Raw genomic sequence first — 14,409 nt, 5'->3', positions numbered from 1 at the left:
TCAATATTTATTTCCGTGTTGCCTGTCCGTCACTTTCGTGGACCCGTGAGCCACTTTTCACTGTCTCTGCTGCTGTTGCTGTCAGCATGTTGTAAATTAATACACGTGAAGGAGTATAACGGCGAACAACAAACTGTAAAAAAATGGGGAAAAAATACAGCAGCAGATGGAGTTGTGCTCATTTCACTAGGCTAAACATTAAGAATGCTAAGTGAGCACAGTGGTGCTTGTTAAAGAAGAATTCCATACTAAAAGGCTTTCTTACCTTTATTTGTAGTGGTTACGTACCCACCAAACAGGTCCAAGTGTTATTTTGTGCAAAAGTTCCTTTATTGGCTATATCCCCTACCATAAGCCCTAAATGAATTGCATTTAATTGAATGGAAATTGAATGGGGCTATGGGGTGTTGTTCAAATTCGCCCATTTCCATCGCTCAAATTTTTATTTTTTGTGCATATCCTCTTCATAATGTAAATAATATCCCAAGCGGAACACTTTACTACTTATTTCAATGGAAATAAGCAAATTAGCACAACACCCCATAGCCCCATTCAATTCCCATTCAATTAAATGCAATTCATTGAGGGCTTATGGTAGGGGAAATAGCCAATAAGGAGTTTTTGCACAAAAAAAACACCTGGACCTCTTTGGTGCGGACGTAACAACTACAAATAAAGGTCAGAAAGCCTTCTAGCATGGAATTCTCCTTTAACCATCATTATTGCTTATTAGTTGAGCTGCAAATCGAAACCTTTTTTTGGTAATGAGCGGGTTTGTGCATATCTAAGTATAATATACTTACGCATACTGTGTGGATGTATGGGTACAGGATAGGCGGGCACTAAGGACATCTGGGAACCTCAATGTCAAATTTACCATTTTGTCCAAAATGTTTTAAAAAAATATTACAAAAATGGTCTTATAAGTAATGTAAAGTGTGCACGATGTGAACACCTCATTATCAGACTATGAATTTATCCTTCAACTTTTCATTTTTTGTTTGACAATTGTAGAAATGTTAGACCTTAGAATGTGTAAGCATGTTCTAATCATGTACTGTATATACTTTACTTTACTTAAAAAAACATTTTCTAAATATTTTTTTTTTTTTAACATTTTGGACAAAATAGCCAGTTTTAAATCGAGGCGCCCGGCTTCGCTAGTGCCCGCCTGTCCTGCTACTGTATGTATGCATGCATGTACATATGTATGCATGTATGGGTGGTACAACATACAGTATGTATGTGCATGCGTGTTGTGCGTGCGGTGCATTCACGTAGGACCTTTACTGCCAAACAGAACCACGTCAAACATATGTTTATTCAATAAAGTTCCTTCTATTTGTGAGAGGAGGAGAAAGAAAAAAGAAAAACAGAGGGTGGGGTGCATTCTTAACCACTTAAATCTACATCTTTGTACAAGAAATAGCCAAACATAGCGCTTCTAAAGTAAAGTACAAGCTCACATGAGGTGAGCTTGTAGATCTGCTATGGCCCAGCTATTCAAAATTTGGACACACCTTCCCGAAATAGGGTTAATGTGTTTTAACGTTTTTTGGTTTTTTTCCCATCCAATTGTTAAATTGTGATATGAATCCAATATAAATATGATTTTTTGAATGTTTTTAAATCGGTCTGACCAGAAACCTGGATCCCCCCCCCCCTCCCCCCACACACCATCACCCAACCTTGCTTTCATGTACGATGCCAGTTTTATCTGCCTGTTATAACGACTCTCTTCACTTTCACCGGTATAAAAATCACCGTATTAACGTCACAACAAAAGAGCCTTCTCAGCCTGACGATGTATCAGATCTCTAGCTCAGCGTGTGACGCATGCCGGTCAAAGGTCTGCACTATTGATCGACGGCAAATGCGACTGCTTTGCATTTGAAAGCTTATTATCTTAAAGCCGTTTGTCTTCAGCTCAACTGACTGTATATACCTGCCCTTGTTTTTCTCTTGAGATTCTGCTTTGAAAATTGAATAGTTTATTTTATTTTATTATTATTATTATTTATTTTTTTACATGTATTTGGTACATTGGATACTGGTGCAATGTTTCCCCAGTTTCCGAGCCCTGTGCCTGCCTAGCAACAGTGGTGTCACCAAATCACACTGTGTTGGGCAATAATAAGATTTATGAATATAGCCTTGTGCAATATCTCTGCGCGGAAACTAAACTGTAACTTAACAGTATATACGTGAGTAAATCTTTACTTTAGGATGCTCTACCCACAGAGGGATATTTAATTCAGACACAGGCAGCAAATATCTTTATCATTATGAAAAATAGAAGCTTTTCTTAGCTTTCTTTTTTTTTCTAGTACGATAAATGAAAAATACTTTTACGACGATCACTGCATCTACAATAATACCTAATTTGGTCCAATAATTGGCATTCTATCGACAGGCTATATTTTCGGGGCATTCGACCACCGGTGTGTGTGTGTGTGCAGCAAAACATAAATCAATCTTAACCGCATGAACCCTGCATCCCTATTCTTCTGGCCATCAAACATTCGGCAAAAAATATTGGAACATTCGGCGAAAATAGCCAAGCTTCACAAGCTCACAACAACACGTCACTCGCAACAATGCAATGCGTTGTGAACTTGTACAGACGTGCTATTTTCGCCGAACGGAACGGATGGGTGTATTGGTTGGTTGGGGAGAGGGTCGAGTGTTTACCCCTGGGGGACCCCCCTGGGGGACCCCCCCCTGGTCGACAAAGTATACAGGGTTTAAGTGGTTAAGAGAATCTTCTGAGCATAGAGCGAGAGTTCGTGACTCACCAGTGTGGACAAACATATGTTTCACGTAGTTCTGTTTGGCAGTAAAGGTCTTACTGCAGAGTGTGCATTCGTATGGCTTCTTCTCTCCCTGCTGTCCCATGGGGCCCCCGGGGGTCTGCGGCCCCTGCTGCTGCTGCTGCTGCCCCCCGCCGGAGGCCGGCGCCACCGACAGCGGGCTGGGGAATGACGGCATGGCGCCGAACGGGGGCTGCTGGCCGCCCCCGAGGCCGCCGGGCCCGGGGAGGCTGAACAGGAAAGGCTTGATGTCCCTCGCCGTCTGCGTGGCGGCGAACAGGTTGGGCAGGTAGGCGGCGTTGCCCCCAGCGGTGCCCATCACCTGGGAGTTGCTGGTCATGGTGATTGGCATCCTCAGGCTGCTGCTGGTGTGTGAGTCGGCCGACTGTTGTCGCTGCATGCTGTAGTGGCCGCCGGGGCCCTGCAGGGCCTGCAGCGCCGGGTTGTTGGCCAGCGGGTTCTGCATCATGGCCATACTGTCACTGGTGATGTGGGACGCGCTCACCATCACCACCCCTCCTCCTCCTCCTCCTCCTCCTCCGTCCTCCATCTGCTCCGGCGAGGAGTCGCTCACCTCGATGTGTCCGCCGTCTCCTCCTCCTCCTCCCATGCTGTCCATCTGTATCCCCTCCTCGCCGCTGAGGCTCTCGCGCCTCCCGCCGCCGCCGCCGCCGTAGATGGTGGAGTAGTGGTGCTGCTGCTGCTGCTGCTCCAGCACGGAGTCCGGCTCGGTACCGATGGACGAGCTGACGCCCGAGTCGAAGCTCTCGCCCTTGGGCTCGCTCTCCACGCTGCCCTCCACCCCCGCGTGGTGGTGGTGGTGGTGGTGGTGCCCTCCTCCTCCTCCTCCTCCCTCCTGGCAGTCGGCCATGATGTTGTAGCAGCTGTAGTCGTCGTCGGCCTCCTGCTTTATGTGCATCGGGCCGCCGGCTCCGCCCCCCGGATGCACGCCGCCGCCTCCGCCAACGCCGCCACCGCTCCCCGTGTTGATGCGTACCGGACGGGACTGCTTGCGGCTGTGGGTGACCGAGGACTCGGTGGACATGAAGCGCTCCATCTGCTGGCTCCGCTCGTGGATGCGTGTGATCCAGGGCGGGTCCTGCGTCTGCTGCTGCGGCGGCGCCCCCTGCTGGTCCTTGGAGCCGTCCAGCGCCGTGCCGTCGTAGTTGGCCTGCACCGTGGTGTAGAGGGAGCGCTCGCCCCGCGGCGTCCCGTTCTGCAGCGCCGTCAGGCCCTGGTGGCGGGGGGGACGAGACGGGAAGCAGCCGTTAGTTCACTCATCATTGATCCATTAACTGCGGTTATAGTTGATAAATAAGCTGCGTTCTTATAGAGTTAGGGTTAAATCTTAATTCCCCTCAATGTCTACATTCTAAAATCTACATTTAAAGGCCTATTCATAGTCTGGATCTTCGGTGGTGAAGTGACCACCGCTCCGGTGGTGAGCTGACCACCGGAGCTGAAATAACGTTGAGCGGTGGTGAGGTGACCACCGCTCCGGTGGTGAGCTGACCACCGGAGCTGAAATAACGTTGAGCGGTGGTCAGCTCACCACCGCTCCGGTGGTGAGCTGACCACCGGAGCTGAAATAACATTGAGCGGTGGTGAGGTGACCACCGCTCCGGTGGTGAGGTGACCACCGCTCCGGTGGTGAGCTGACCACCGGAGCTGAAATAACGTTGAGCGGTGGTGAGTAAAAACAGAGAGAAGGGCTGGAGCGGTGGCGGTGGTTTGCTCTTCACCGCGGCTCAGTGACGTCATGTTGTAGTTTGGTGGTCACCTCAGTGACGTCATGTTGTAGTTCGGTGGTCACCCCACCACCGAAAAGTCCAGACTTTTATGTATGAGCCTTTAGAAAGAACACACAAGGCATATTATGTTCCTTAATCAAATATTCATTTGACCATCTGAGATACAGGGCCAGGCAATGGCATCTTTGTATGAGGAAGATGGAAGTGCACTGTCTTGTCTGTCACGTCACATGCAAAAGCAGAGGATCATATCGTTTAGAGGCATGGGTTTTCAACAGGTGGTCCGTGGACCACTGGTGGTCCCTGGCCATGCATTTAGTATGTTTTTTATCAACCACTAGTTGGGAAACTAACTAGTTCATTGAGTGACCTGGTGATGTATGATGACATCAACGTCAGTTACTGGGAAGTCGGATGTCAAGAACTTCCACAGAAAGGGAGTTTGAATTTCACGGGAAAGTGAACCGGATTGACTGCATGGTCGAGTCTATTGGGAAATGTCAAATGTGCCCATACCATATAATCATGCAATCGCACGTGTCTGCCATCTATGAGTTTAATATGGAAGGTTAAGAGAACAGAGTAAGGGCAACCATGGGGAAGGAATAGCTCCGGACGACTAGCATATGCCAGTTAAATTATACTGACTGTTAAGATTACATTTTATATTAATTTTAATATCCCCTCACCCAACTCAACAGTGGTCCCCAGGTTGATTCTTAGTCAGGGTGGTGGTCCCTTCATAATCAGTTGAAAACCCCGGAGAAATGAGCCGCAAATCTGAGATATTACGATTCTAAAAACTGCGTCCCCTTAGACCGCATAAGCCAGCGGAATTGTTATGAGCGCGTACCGGACACAGTTGTGAACCGTAATCAATTGATATTAAAAAAAAGTGGTGACAATTAAGGCAACATCGGTGCTCTATAGGACATGGGACCAGACGGTGTTACCATCCTCCCTACCTGGTACTAGTAGGCCCGGTCCACTAAACGGAATGAGTTCCCTATCCTCCCTACCTGGTAGTAGTAGGCCCGGTCCACTAAACAGAATGAGTGACCATCCTATCCTCCCTACCTGGTAGTAGTAGGCCCGGTCCACTAAACAGAATGAGTTACCATCCTCCCTACCTGGTAGTAGTAGGCCCGGTCCACTAAACAGAATGAGTTACCATCCTCCCTACCTGGTAGTAGTAGGCCCGGTCCACTAAACAGAATGACCTACCTGGTAGTAGTAGGCCCGGTCCACTAAACAGAACCCTACCTGGTAGTAGTAGGCCCGGTCCACTAAACAGAACCCCACCTGGTAGTAGTAGGCCCGGTCCACTAAACAGAATGACCTACCTGGTAGTAGTAGGCCCGGTCCACTAAACAGTATGACCTACCTGGTAGTAGTAGGCCCCGGTCCACTAAACAGAATTACCTACCTGGTAGTAGTAGGCCCGGTCCACTAAACAGAACCCTACCTGGTAGTAGTAGGCCCGGTCCACTAAACAGAATGACCTACCTGGTAGTAGTAGGCCCGGTCCACTAAACAGAACCCTACCTGGTAGTAGTAGGCCCGGTCCACTAAACAGAATGACCTACCTGGTAGTAGTAGGCCCGGTCCACTAAACAGAACCCTACCTGGTAGTAGTAGGCTCGGTCCACACCCTGCCCAGACGTGGCCTGCATGTATCCCGACTCGGCGTCGCTGCTGGGCCCCGAGGTGCCCGACTCGGGGGTCCCGCGGGGCGTCTCCTGCCCCGAGTCGCCCCCGGCGCCGCCGCCGCCTCCCGTGGGCATGCCGGGGAAGCCGCCCGGCCCCGCCAGGCCCACATTCTGCGAGACGATGCGCGTGCACTCATCGATGACCGTCTTGATCTGCAGGATGCTGGCGGCCGTGAGGATCTGCAGCGCCTCCGACTGCGACACCCGCAGGATCCCGCTGTGTGTACGGCACGGAGAAATGTCATTGGTCACCATATTTCTGCCAGGTGTAAAAACCTGGTCGACAGGATTTATTGACGACCTATAGTCCTGATTGGCTCAGGCATACCTCTAGCCAATGAGACAGCAAACAACAATCACCACATCACTACATTTTCCAATATTCGCAAAATCAGAAGAGGGTAAAGAGGATTTCAGACAGAATCAATGGCAGGCAACTGTATATGTATGTATATCGCCCACACCACCGCCCCCTACCTGTACATGAAGTCTATCAGCTTCTGGATGGATTGCACGGAGACCACGGAGGGGATCTCGATGTCGCTGTAGCCCAGGAGCAGCTTGTCTTGAAAGAAGGGGCTCCCAGCGGCCAGCACGCAGCGGTGAGCGCGTAGCATGCTTCCATGGATCCGAACGGTCACGTCACAGAAGTGCCCGCGGTTGCGCTGCTCATTGAGGGTCTCAAGTACAGAATTGCTGAAGTTATGGAGGTTGATGTTATGAATGCGCTCGGTCATCCCCTTGCAACTGATGTCACCTGCAGTGGAGAGGGAGACAGAGAAGTTATGGAGGTTGATGTTATGAATGCGCTCGGTCATCCCCTTGCAGCTGATGTCACCTGCAGAGTGGAGTGGAGTGGGAGACAAAAAGATCACATGATTCAAGATTCAATTCAAGATTCAATAATTTATTTGCCATGTCAACAAGTTGATATAGGAATTTGTCTTGGTTCATACTCAACATATACAGACAACCATAGATACCCAAACAAGAAGGACAGTAGTCCTACAATACAAAAACAAAAACCCAGCAGCATAGGAAATTACATTCAGTTTTTTAAAGTGCTATATGCATATACTATGAGTTCAGATGTCTAATGGCTACGGGGTAAGAAGTGCTATCCCTGAAGCGACATGTAGAGCTCTGGATACTTCTATATCTCCTGCCTGATGGGAGGAGATTGAAGAGGTGATGTGCAGGATGGGAGTTGTCTGCGATGATTTTATTTGCCTTCCTTTATTATTCTGGTGGAATAGAGTGAGGAAAGTGTATAGGGAGGCTATACATCCTATGTTTTTTGATGCGCGACGTACTACTTTTTCCAGCTTTGATTTGTCTTGAGAGGTTGTGTGACCATGATGCCGTTTATCCCATTTTGACCTGAGATCGATCGGGTTCTAAAAAGCTCGTATAGCGCGCCACTCGGTGGCCCCGCTATGAGCTTGTAGATCTGCTATTTTTCTATAGCTAAATCATAACATAATGCTTAACACCAAAAATGGGTTCAAAAAGGGGTTCCAAAAAGGGGTACTCATCCCTAAAATGAATTATAGGGATGAGTTCACCAAAATGACTGGAAATATTTTTTTTCTGCTAGTAATTTGGTAAAAGAAGAAAATAAATACATTAACTATAAAAAAGCTAGACATTCGCTAAATTTGCTAATCATTAACCGATTAAGACCTGAGTCTATACAAATGCCCTTATAAATCAGTTCTCAAACCTTTTTTCCCGTAAATGATATGTATCACTTTATAGCCGTGGACCCCGCATCATTTTTTAGTTCTAAAATAGCAGTGTGTGTCTGTGTGTGTGTGTGTACGTGTGTGTGTGTGTGTGTACGTGCGTGTGTACGTGTGTGTGTGTGTGTGTGTGTGTGTGTGTGTGTGTGTGTGTGTACGTGCGTGTGTGCGCGACTGTGCATGCATGTGTGTACAATTAGTACTTCAGACTTAGATATGTGATAATTGCCTAAAAGGCGAACACATCACAAATCTGATTAATACCTGTTTGACCTTCAGAAACAGCTCTTTGGCATTTCTTATATTTTTAACACACTTTTATCATTCTCATACTGAGCTTATCAACAGTAGTACGTTCTTCTGTCTTTTGTCAGTGATAAGATGCAAATATCATAGAATCTAGTCGAATGTATTTTCCCCTAAATCCAACATACAGTATCTCCTCTCTAGGGATGCTCCGATCAGGGTTTTTGGGGCCGATCCCGATCACTGGTTGTTTTTTTCTCATGATCGGCAGATAACCGATATCTTTGTGCGTAATAAGGGGAAAGTTTGAATATTTCTATGACACATTTCTATGTCAAAACCAACGTTAAAACTGAGGAAGGGGAGAATGTTTAGGCCTGTGACGGAGACGATGAATGATATTATACCATTATATCTGATTGACATTTAGACCACTTAAAACCCATTCTGTACGGGAACTCCTTTTGGTGTTTTAACTATTGAAAAATAGCAGACCTACAAGCTCATAGCGCGCCACCGAGTGGCGCGCTAAGAGCTTGTAGGTCTGCTATTTTTGAAAAATCGTGAAAATGCGGCACAAATCTTTGAACATATATATTCTTTCAGAATACTTTATTTAATTTATTTCGACGTCAGGCCTAAATGGGTTAAATGGTGTAAAAGATCGGCTTCTCCGAATTGCCGATCACAGGTGGGGTAAATTGCAGATTACCATTCGGAGTGAATATCATCCGATCGGTGGCCGATTATCGGAGCATCTCGAGCCTCTCCTATATGACATCCTCATAATTCAGATAACTCGTATCGTCGTATGCATTCATGTCCGAGACGAGTGTCACCTGGCAGAATATTTACTATAATGCGATTCAACATTTTATTTCTTATAGGCAATTCGAAAAACAAGATTTATACACATTAAGGATAAAGAAATCATTTAGGTTTGGGTTTCTCGAACATTGCACCGACAGACACACTCACAACGATGGAAGAATTGGCACAACCAAACCAAACACATGCACCGTGTTCTCCTGTTCAAACCACGGGAATGTCTGTTCAACCCAAAAGGCCTGTTCAACCTGTTTCTGACAACACACACACACACACACACACACACACACACACACACACACAGACACACACACACACACACACACACACACACACACACACACACACACACACACAGTCACACACACACACACACACACACACACACACACACACACACACACACACACAGTCACACACAGTCACACACAGTCACACACAGTCACACACACACACACACACACACACACACACACACACACACCATTTATGACCAGGGTGGCAAGCCGTGCCATGCTGGAAAGCACCCATATAAGTACATATTTACCCAAATACCATACCATGAGTACTTGAGTATATACCATTCTGAGGTAGTGGGTACTTTTTCAGATTTTATTTAAGTTTTTCCATAATTTCTGTACTTCATTAAGCCTCTATTTCCTCTACATCTCAGACACGCACACGCACACGCACACACACAATTATTTGACAAATAATTAATTTACTTGAAAATACTTTACTTTTACCACTTTAAGTAGTATTTTGAAGCTAATACGTTTGTACTTAAGTGACTTAAGTCATGTTTGAAGGTTGGCAGAGGGAAAGAGTTACAAGCAGCTCTCAGGATTACAGCTTAGGCAAACTGGCACCGAGTGAAAAATGGGATAAAAAAAGAAATGCAATAAGGAGAAAAAAAAGTCATATTTCAAGGCAGAACTTTTACTTGTAAATGCAGTAGTTTTACTCTGTGGTATACTTTTTACTTAAGTAAATATTCAAACATCTGAGTACTATGTCCTTCCTTACACACACACACACACACACACACACACACACAGTGAGATTTGTAAGATGGTTTCCATCTGGTTATTACCACAACGTGGTGGTGCCATCTCTTTTAGAGACATGCAGCACCAGCACCGTCCAGCAGGGGGCAGACTATCCACAGAGGATCGGTGATGAGATTCTCTCTCTTTTTTGGTATAGCCATGTGTTCAACCATGATGGCGCTGCCAAACTATATCCTGTGCCCGCCAGCACACTTGGATGTGACACAGCGAAACCAAAACCAGGCTTTCTTTTTTCTCCAAAGTTCATTCTCGCTGCATATGCTCTCTCTTCTTCTCGGTTCGAAATGTAGCCTACGAAGGAAGACCTGGCTATAAAACAGAGAGGGTGGATTGTGTGCAAATAAGCGTCAATAACCCATTTTGACCTGAGATCAGATTCTAAAAATGTCTTCTACATCCTGACAGTTTTCTGAAAAAGCTATGTTTCTATGTCAGTCGATTTTTCAAAAAATAGCAGACCTACAAGCTCGTAGCGCGCCACTCGGTGGCGCGCTATTAGCTTGTAGATCTGCTGTTTTTCAATAGCTAAAGCATGACATAATGCTAACACCAAAAGGGGTTCTCGTTCAGAATGGGATAATATACCCCCCCCCCTCCCGCCCGCCCCAAAAAAAAGAAAATAATTATAAAAATGAATAGCATCCTGGGCCCGCCTCTTTGATCTCTTTGTATGAATGTGCAGAAACTTGGAACGTAATTTCATTTGAAGCCAATTAAAGCTCCTCCTGGCCACACCCAGCCGGAGGAAGGAGAGAGAGAGACAGTCGGCAGCTTGTGTGTGTTTTCCTCCTTCAACCTGGCTATGGAACGGGCTGGGGCGGCCTCCATTTTGTTCTTGGATACAGTACGAATTTACGTCACTTTTTACAATAACTTATTGCAGCACACACACACACACACACACACACACACACACTACTCTGACTCAGTTACCAGCATGAAGAGCATGTTCATTTTTTTTAACCCATTCTGACCTGAGATCAGATTCTAAAAAAAAAATATTCTATAAAAAATCCTGACTGTTTTCTTTGAAAAAGCTGTTTTTCCTTCTATGTCAGTCGTTCTCAAACACTTTCATGTCACTTTTTATGATTCTTCCAAAAATAGCAGATATATACAAGCTCATAGCGCGCCACTTGGTGGCGCGCTTACGAGCTTATGAGCTTGTATATCTGCTATTTTTCAATAGCTAAAGCACAACAACATGCGCTAACACCAAAACGGGTTCCCTGCCAAAATGGATTAATATACTGTTTGTGTGTGTGTGTGTGTGTGTGTGTGTGTGTGTGTGTGTGTGTGTGTGTGTGTGTGTGTGTGTGTGTATGCAACTGTGCATATACCAGGCAGGCCGTGAAAAGTGTTTGAGGGAGAAATACACAGCACTGTACATATTACTGTACTTGTATACACTGTATTTATTACAGTATGCATACTACATCTAAGTATGTGTACAGTGTGTGTGTGTGTGTATGCACTGTACTTACGTTTGTATGGCAAAAGAACCCTGGATTGAACCATATGGTCAACAATGTCTTATACGATACGATATGCACCGTCCTCAATTCTACGACAAGAAGCGATTTTAAAACAAAAAGAGAAAAACAGCGGAACATTTTAACATTAATTGGGTCAAAAAAAACAAGCACATTTTTGCCTGTGTGACCCATTTGTTTCGTGCGAAAGAACATTTTATTATTTGTTATTTCAAAGTATTTGTTTTATGCCAGTAGAGGCAAGTCGGAGAAATATGTGCACCCAATGTTCTTCTTTGGGCACATATTGTTTTTTTGCTGCATAATTCCAAAACAAACCGTGACAAAACAACAAAAAAACAAACCCCAAACAAACAATAACTACATATTGCATAAAAAAAAAAAAGAAAAGGTTTGTTTATATGCTGACTTTATAGTAGTAATAAATACTCACAGTCAGATGATGTGTTGTGTAGTTAGGAGGGCTGGTGGTGGTGTTGGTGGTGATGGTGATGATGAGGATGAGGAGGAGGAAGAGGAGCGTCAGTGTTGCTGCTGGTGAGTGGAGATGAAGAGTGCACATGCAGAGAGAGAGAGGCCAGCGCTAGGCAAGGCTCTCACTACTCCTCTCTGGACAAGTCATGTGTTCTGAGGAGAGAGAGAGAGAGAGAGGGGGAGAGAGACGGAGAGAGGGAGGGAGAGAGGTTGGATAGAAGGAAAGAAATGTTATCGTTAACTTAAATTTGTGTTCATCGTAAAATGAACGTCCTTTACGTGATCACATACAGTGTCACACGGAAAACATCAACAGTAGCGGATTCCCACAAAGCGATACGTTTTTGGAGCTTTTGCCGATCTGCCATGCATACTTTCACTGTTTTTGAGTGGTGTCTGTCTGCTATAGCCACTCCGAGTCAGTCACACTCACACAGGCTGTCGTCTGTACTGGTCTGTCCGTTTAAGCACGGACTTATACTTGTCTGTCTGTTGTGCAAGCTCATCAGCTCCCGATTGACACAACCTCACGACCTCCTCATTGGCGCGCACACTCACGCACACGCACGCACAGACACACGCACACACACACACACACACACACACACACACACACACACACACACACACACACACACACAGACACACACACACACACAGCAGCAGCACTGACGTGTGATTTTTTAATTTCAATCTTAACAATAAAAGTAACAGTTTTTGACATAATTATGAGACAGGGCCGGGGGCAATGTATTAACTTACCCTCTGGAGTTATCCCACCGTGGACGGAGTTACACATTAATAAATGAGCCCAGCTGGTCGCGATCGTATTATAAATGGTGGTCATATTATCCGAGGAGGGTCACTTGGCAGAACAACATACCACGCATGAGGATTCAACCCATTTGTATTTGTTACTCCGGCATGACGACGATGCGTCGTCTCACCTTCAAAACGAGTTACACACGAGGAAAAACAAACCCTTTTGGTTTGAGTTCCTTGTCATTGTGACCAAAACGACACTCACAACAATGACAGGGGAATTAAGGACAACGTTACGGCAAGCATAGAAAGGTCATGAAATATGGCCACGTGTGAGCATTAGTCATAATGTAGGCAGCACACTTTGAAGGTGCTTTGAAGGTGCATGGGACGGGTCTATCTATCTATCTATCTATCTATCTATCTATCTATCTATATCTATTATATATCTTATATATGTATATAGCACGCACGCGGACACACACACACACACACACACACACACACACACACACACACACACACACACGACATAATGGACCCCATAGATATTTAACTAAGTTAAATTATTGTTAAACATCTGCATTACTTAATTTAAAAGAGGATGTACACAATTACAATAATGTAAATTAAGTGTTATAGTTTGATCAACGTTTGGCCTTTTCAAATGGTACCAAACATCAATACAGCACAATGCAGACTTGTGGACAAACGACAGCAAAATATAATCCTTTTAGTTCTGGGTTCTGACTGAGAGGCTAGTAAATCTGATCAAACGGTGGTCCGTGGCTCAAATGCCCGATAACCCATTTTGTGCGGGAAGCCCTTTTGGTGTTATAGCATCATGTTATGCTTTATAGCTATTGAAAAATAGCAGATCTACAAGCTCATAGGAGCTCATAGGAGCTTGTATAGCTTGTATTGCTGTATTGTTGTATTGTTCTTTCTGCTTTGGCAATGTAAACGTATGTTTTCTCATGCCAATAAAGCCCATTGAATTGAATTGAATTGCTTGTAGGTCTGCTACAGAAACATAGCTTTTTCAGAAAACTGTCAGGATTTTACAAGACATTTTTTTTTTTTTTATCTGATCTCAGGTCAGAATGGGATAAATAATGGGCCTTGATATGGAGAAAAGGCACTGGTCTGAGGTCTGTGTGGCCCATGCATGCATGCTGGCGTTAGACCAGTGAGTGTAGGTTCACACGAGGACAAGAGGCCCGGTCGCACGACAAAAGGACGGACGGACATACCACATTCCTCTGATACCCGGAATAACACTTAACCCATTCTGACCTGAGATCAGATTCATACGAGGGTTTCCACTGGACACACACTGGTCTGATGAACCCATTCTGACCTGAGATCAGATTTAAAAAATGTCAGTCGTTCTTCGATTTTTCTAAAATAGCAGACCTACAAGCTCGTAGCGCGCCACTCGGTGGCGCGCTATGAGCTTGTAGATCTGCTATTTTTCAATAGCTAAAGCATAACATGATGCTAACACCAAAATGGGTTCCCGTT

General features: G+C 45.3%; 1 protein-coding gene across 2 annotated transcripts in view; it reads right to left on the bottom strand.

The window, feature by feature from the left end:
• zbtb20 (zinc finger and BTB domain containing 20) overlaps positions 1–14,409 on the bottom strand; it is a 480,443-nt gene that overhangs the window by 3,052 nt on the left and 462,982 nt on the right. For both annotated transcript variants that reach the window (XM_080780624.1, XM_080780625.1), the window contains 4 exons: positions 12,083–12,276; positions 6,748–7,027; positions 6,187–6,487; positions 2,796–4,044 (listed from right to left, as the gene is read on the bottom strand). In XM_080780624.1, the coding sequence (XP_080636750.1) occupies positions 2,796–4,044; positions 6,187–6,487; positions 6,748–7,007 (1,810 nt within the window). In that variant the 5' untranslated portion in view covers positions 7,008–7,027; positions 12,083–12,276. The remainder of the gene's footprint in view (positions 1–2,795; positions 4,045–6,186; positions 6,488–6,747; positions 7,028–12,082; positions 12,277–14,409) is intronic.

This window comes from Protomyctophum bolini, assembly GCF_963924005.1.
Source record: "Protomyctophum bolini genome assembly, chromosome: 13".
NCBI lineage: Eukaryota > Metazoa > Chordata > Actinopteri > Myctophiformes > Myctophidae > Protomyctophum > Protomyctophum bolini.
The sequence above is the reverse complement of the archived record's forward strand: the minus strand, read 5'-3'. Positions and strand labels throughout refer to the sequence as shown.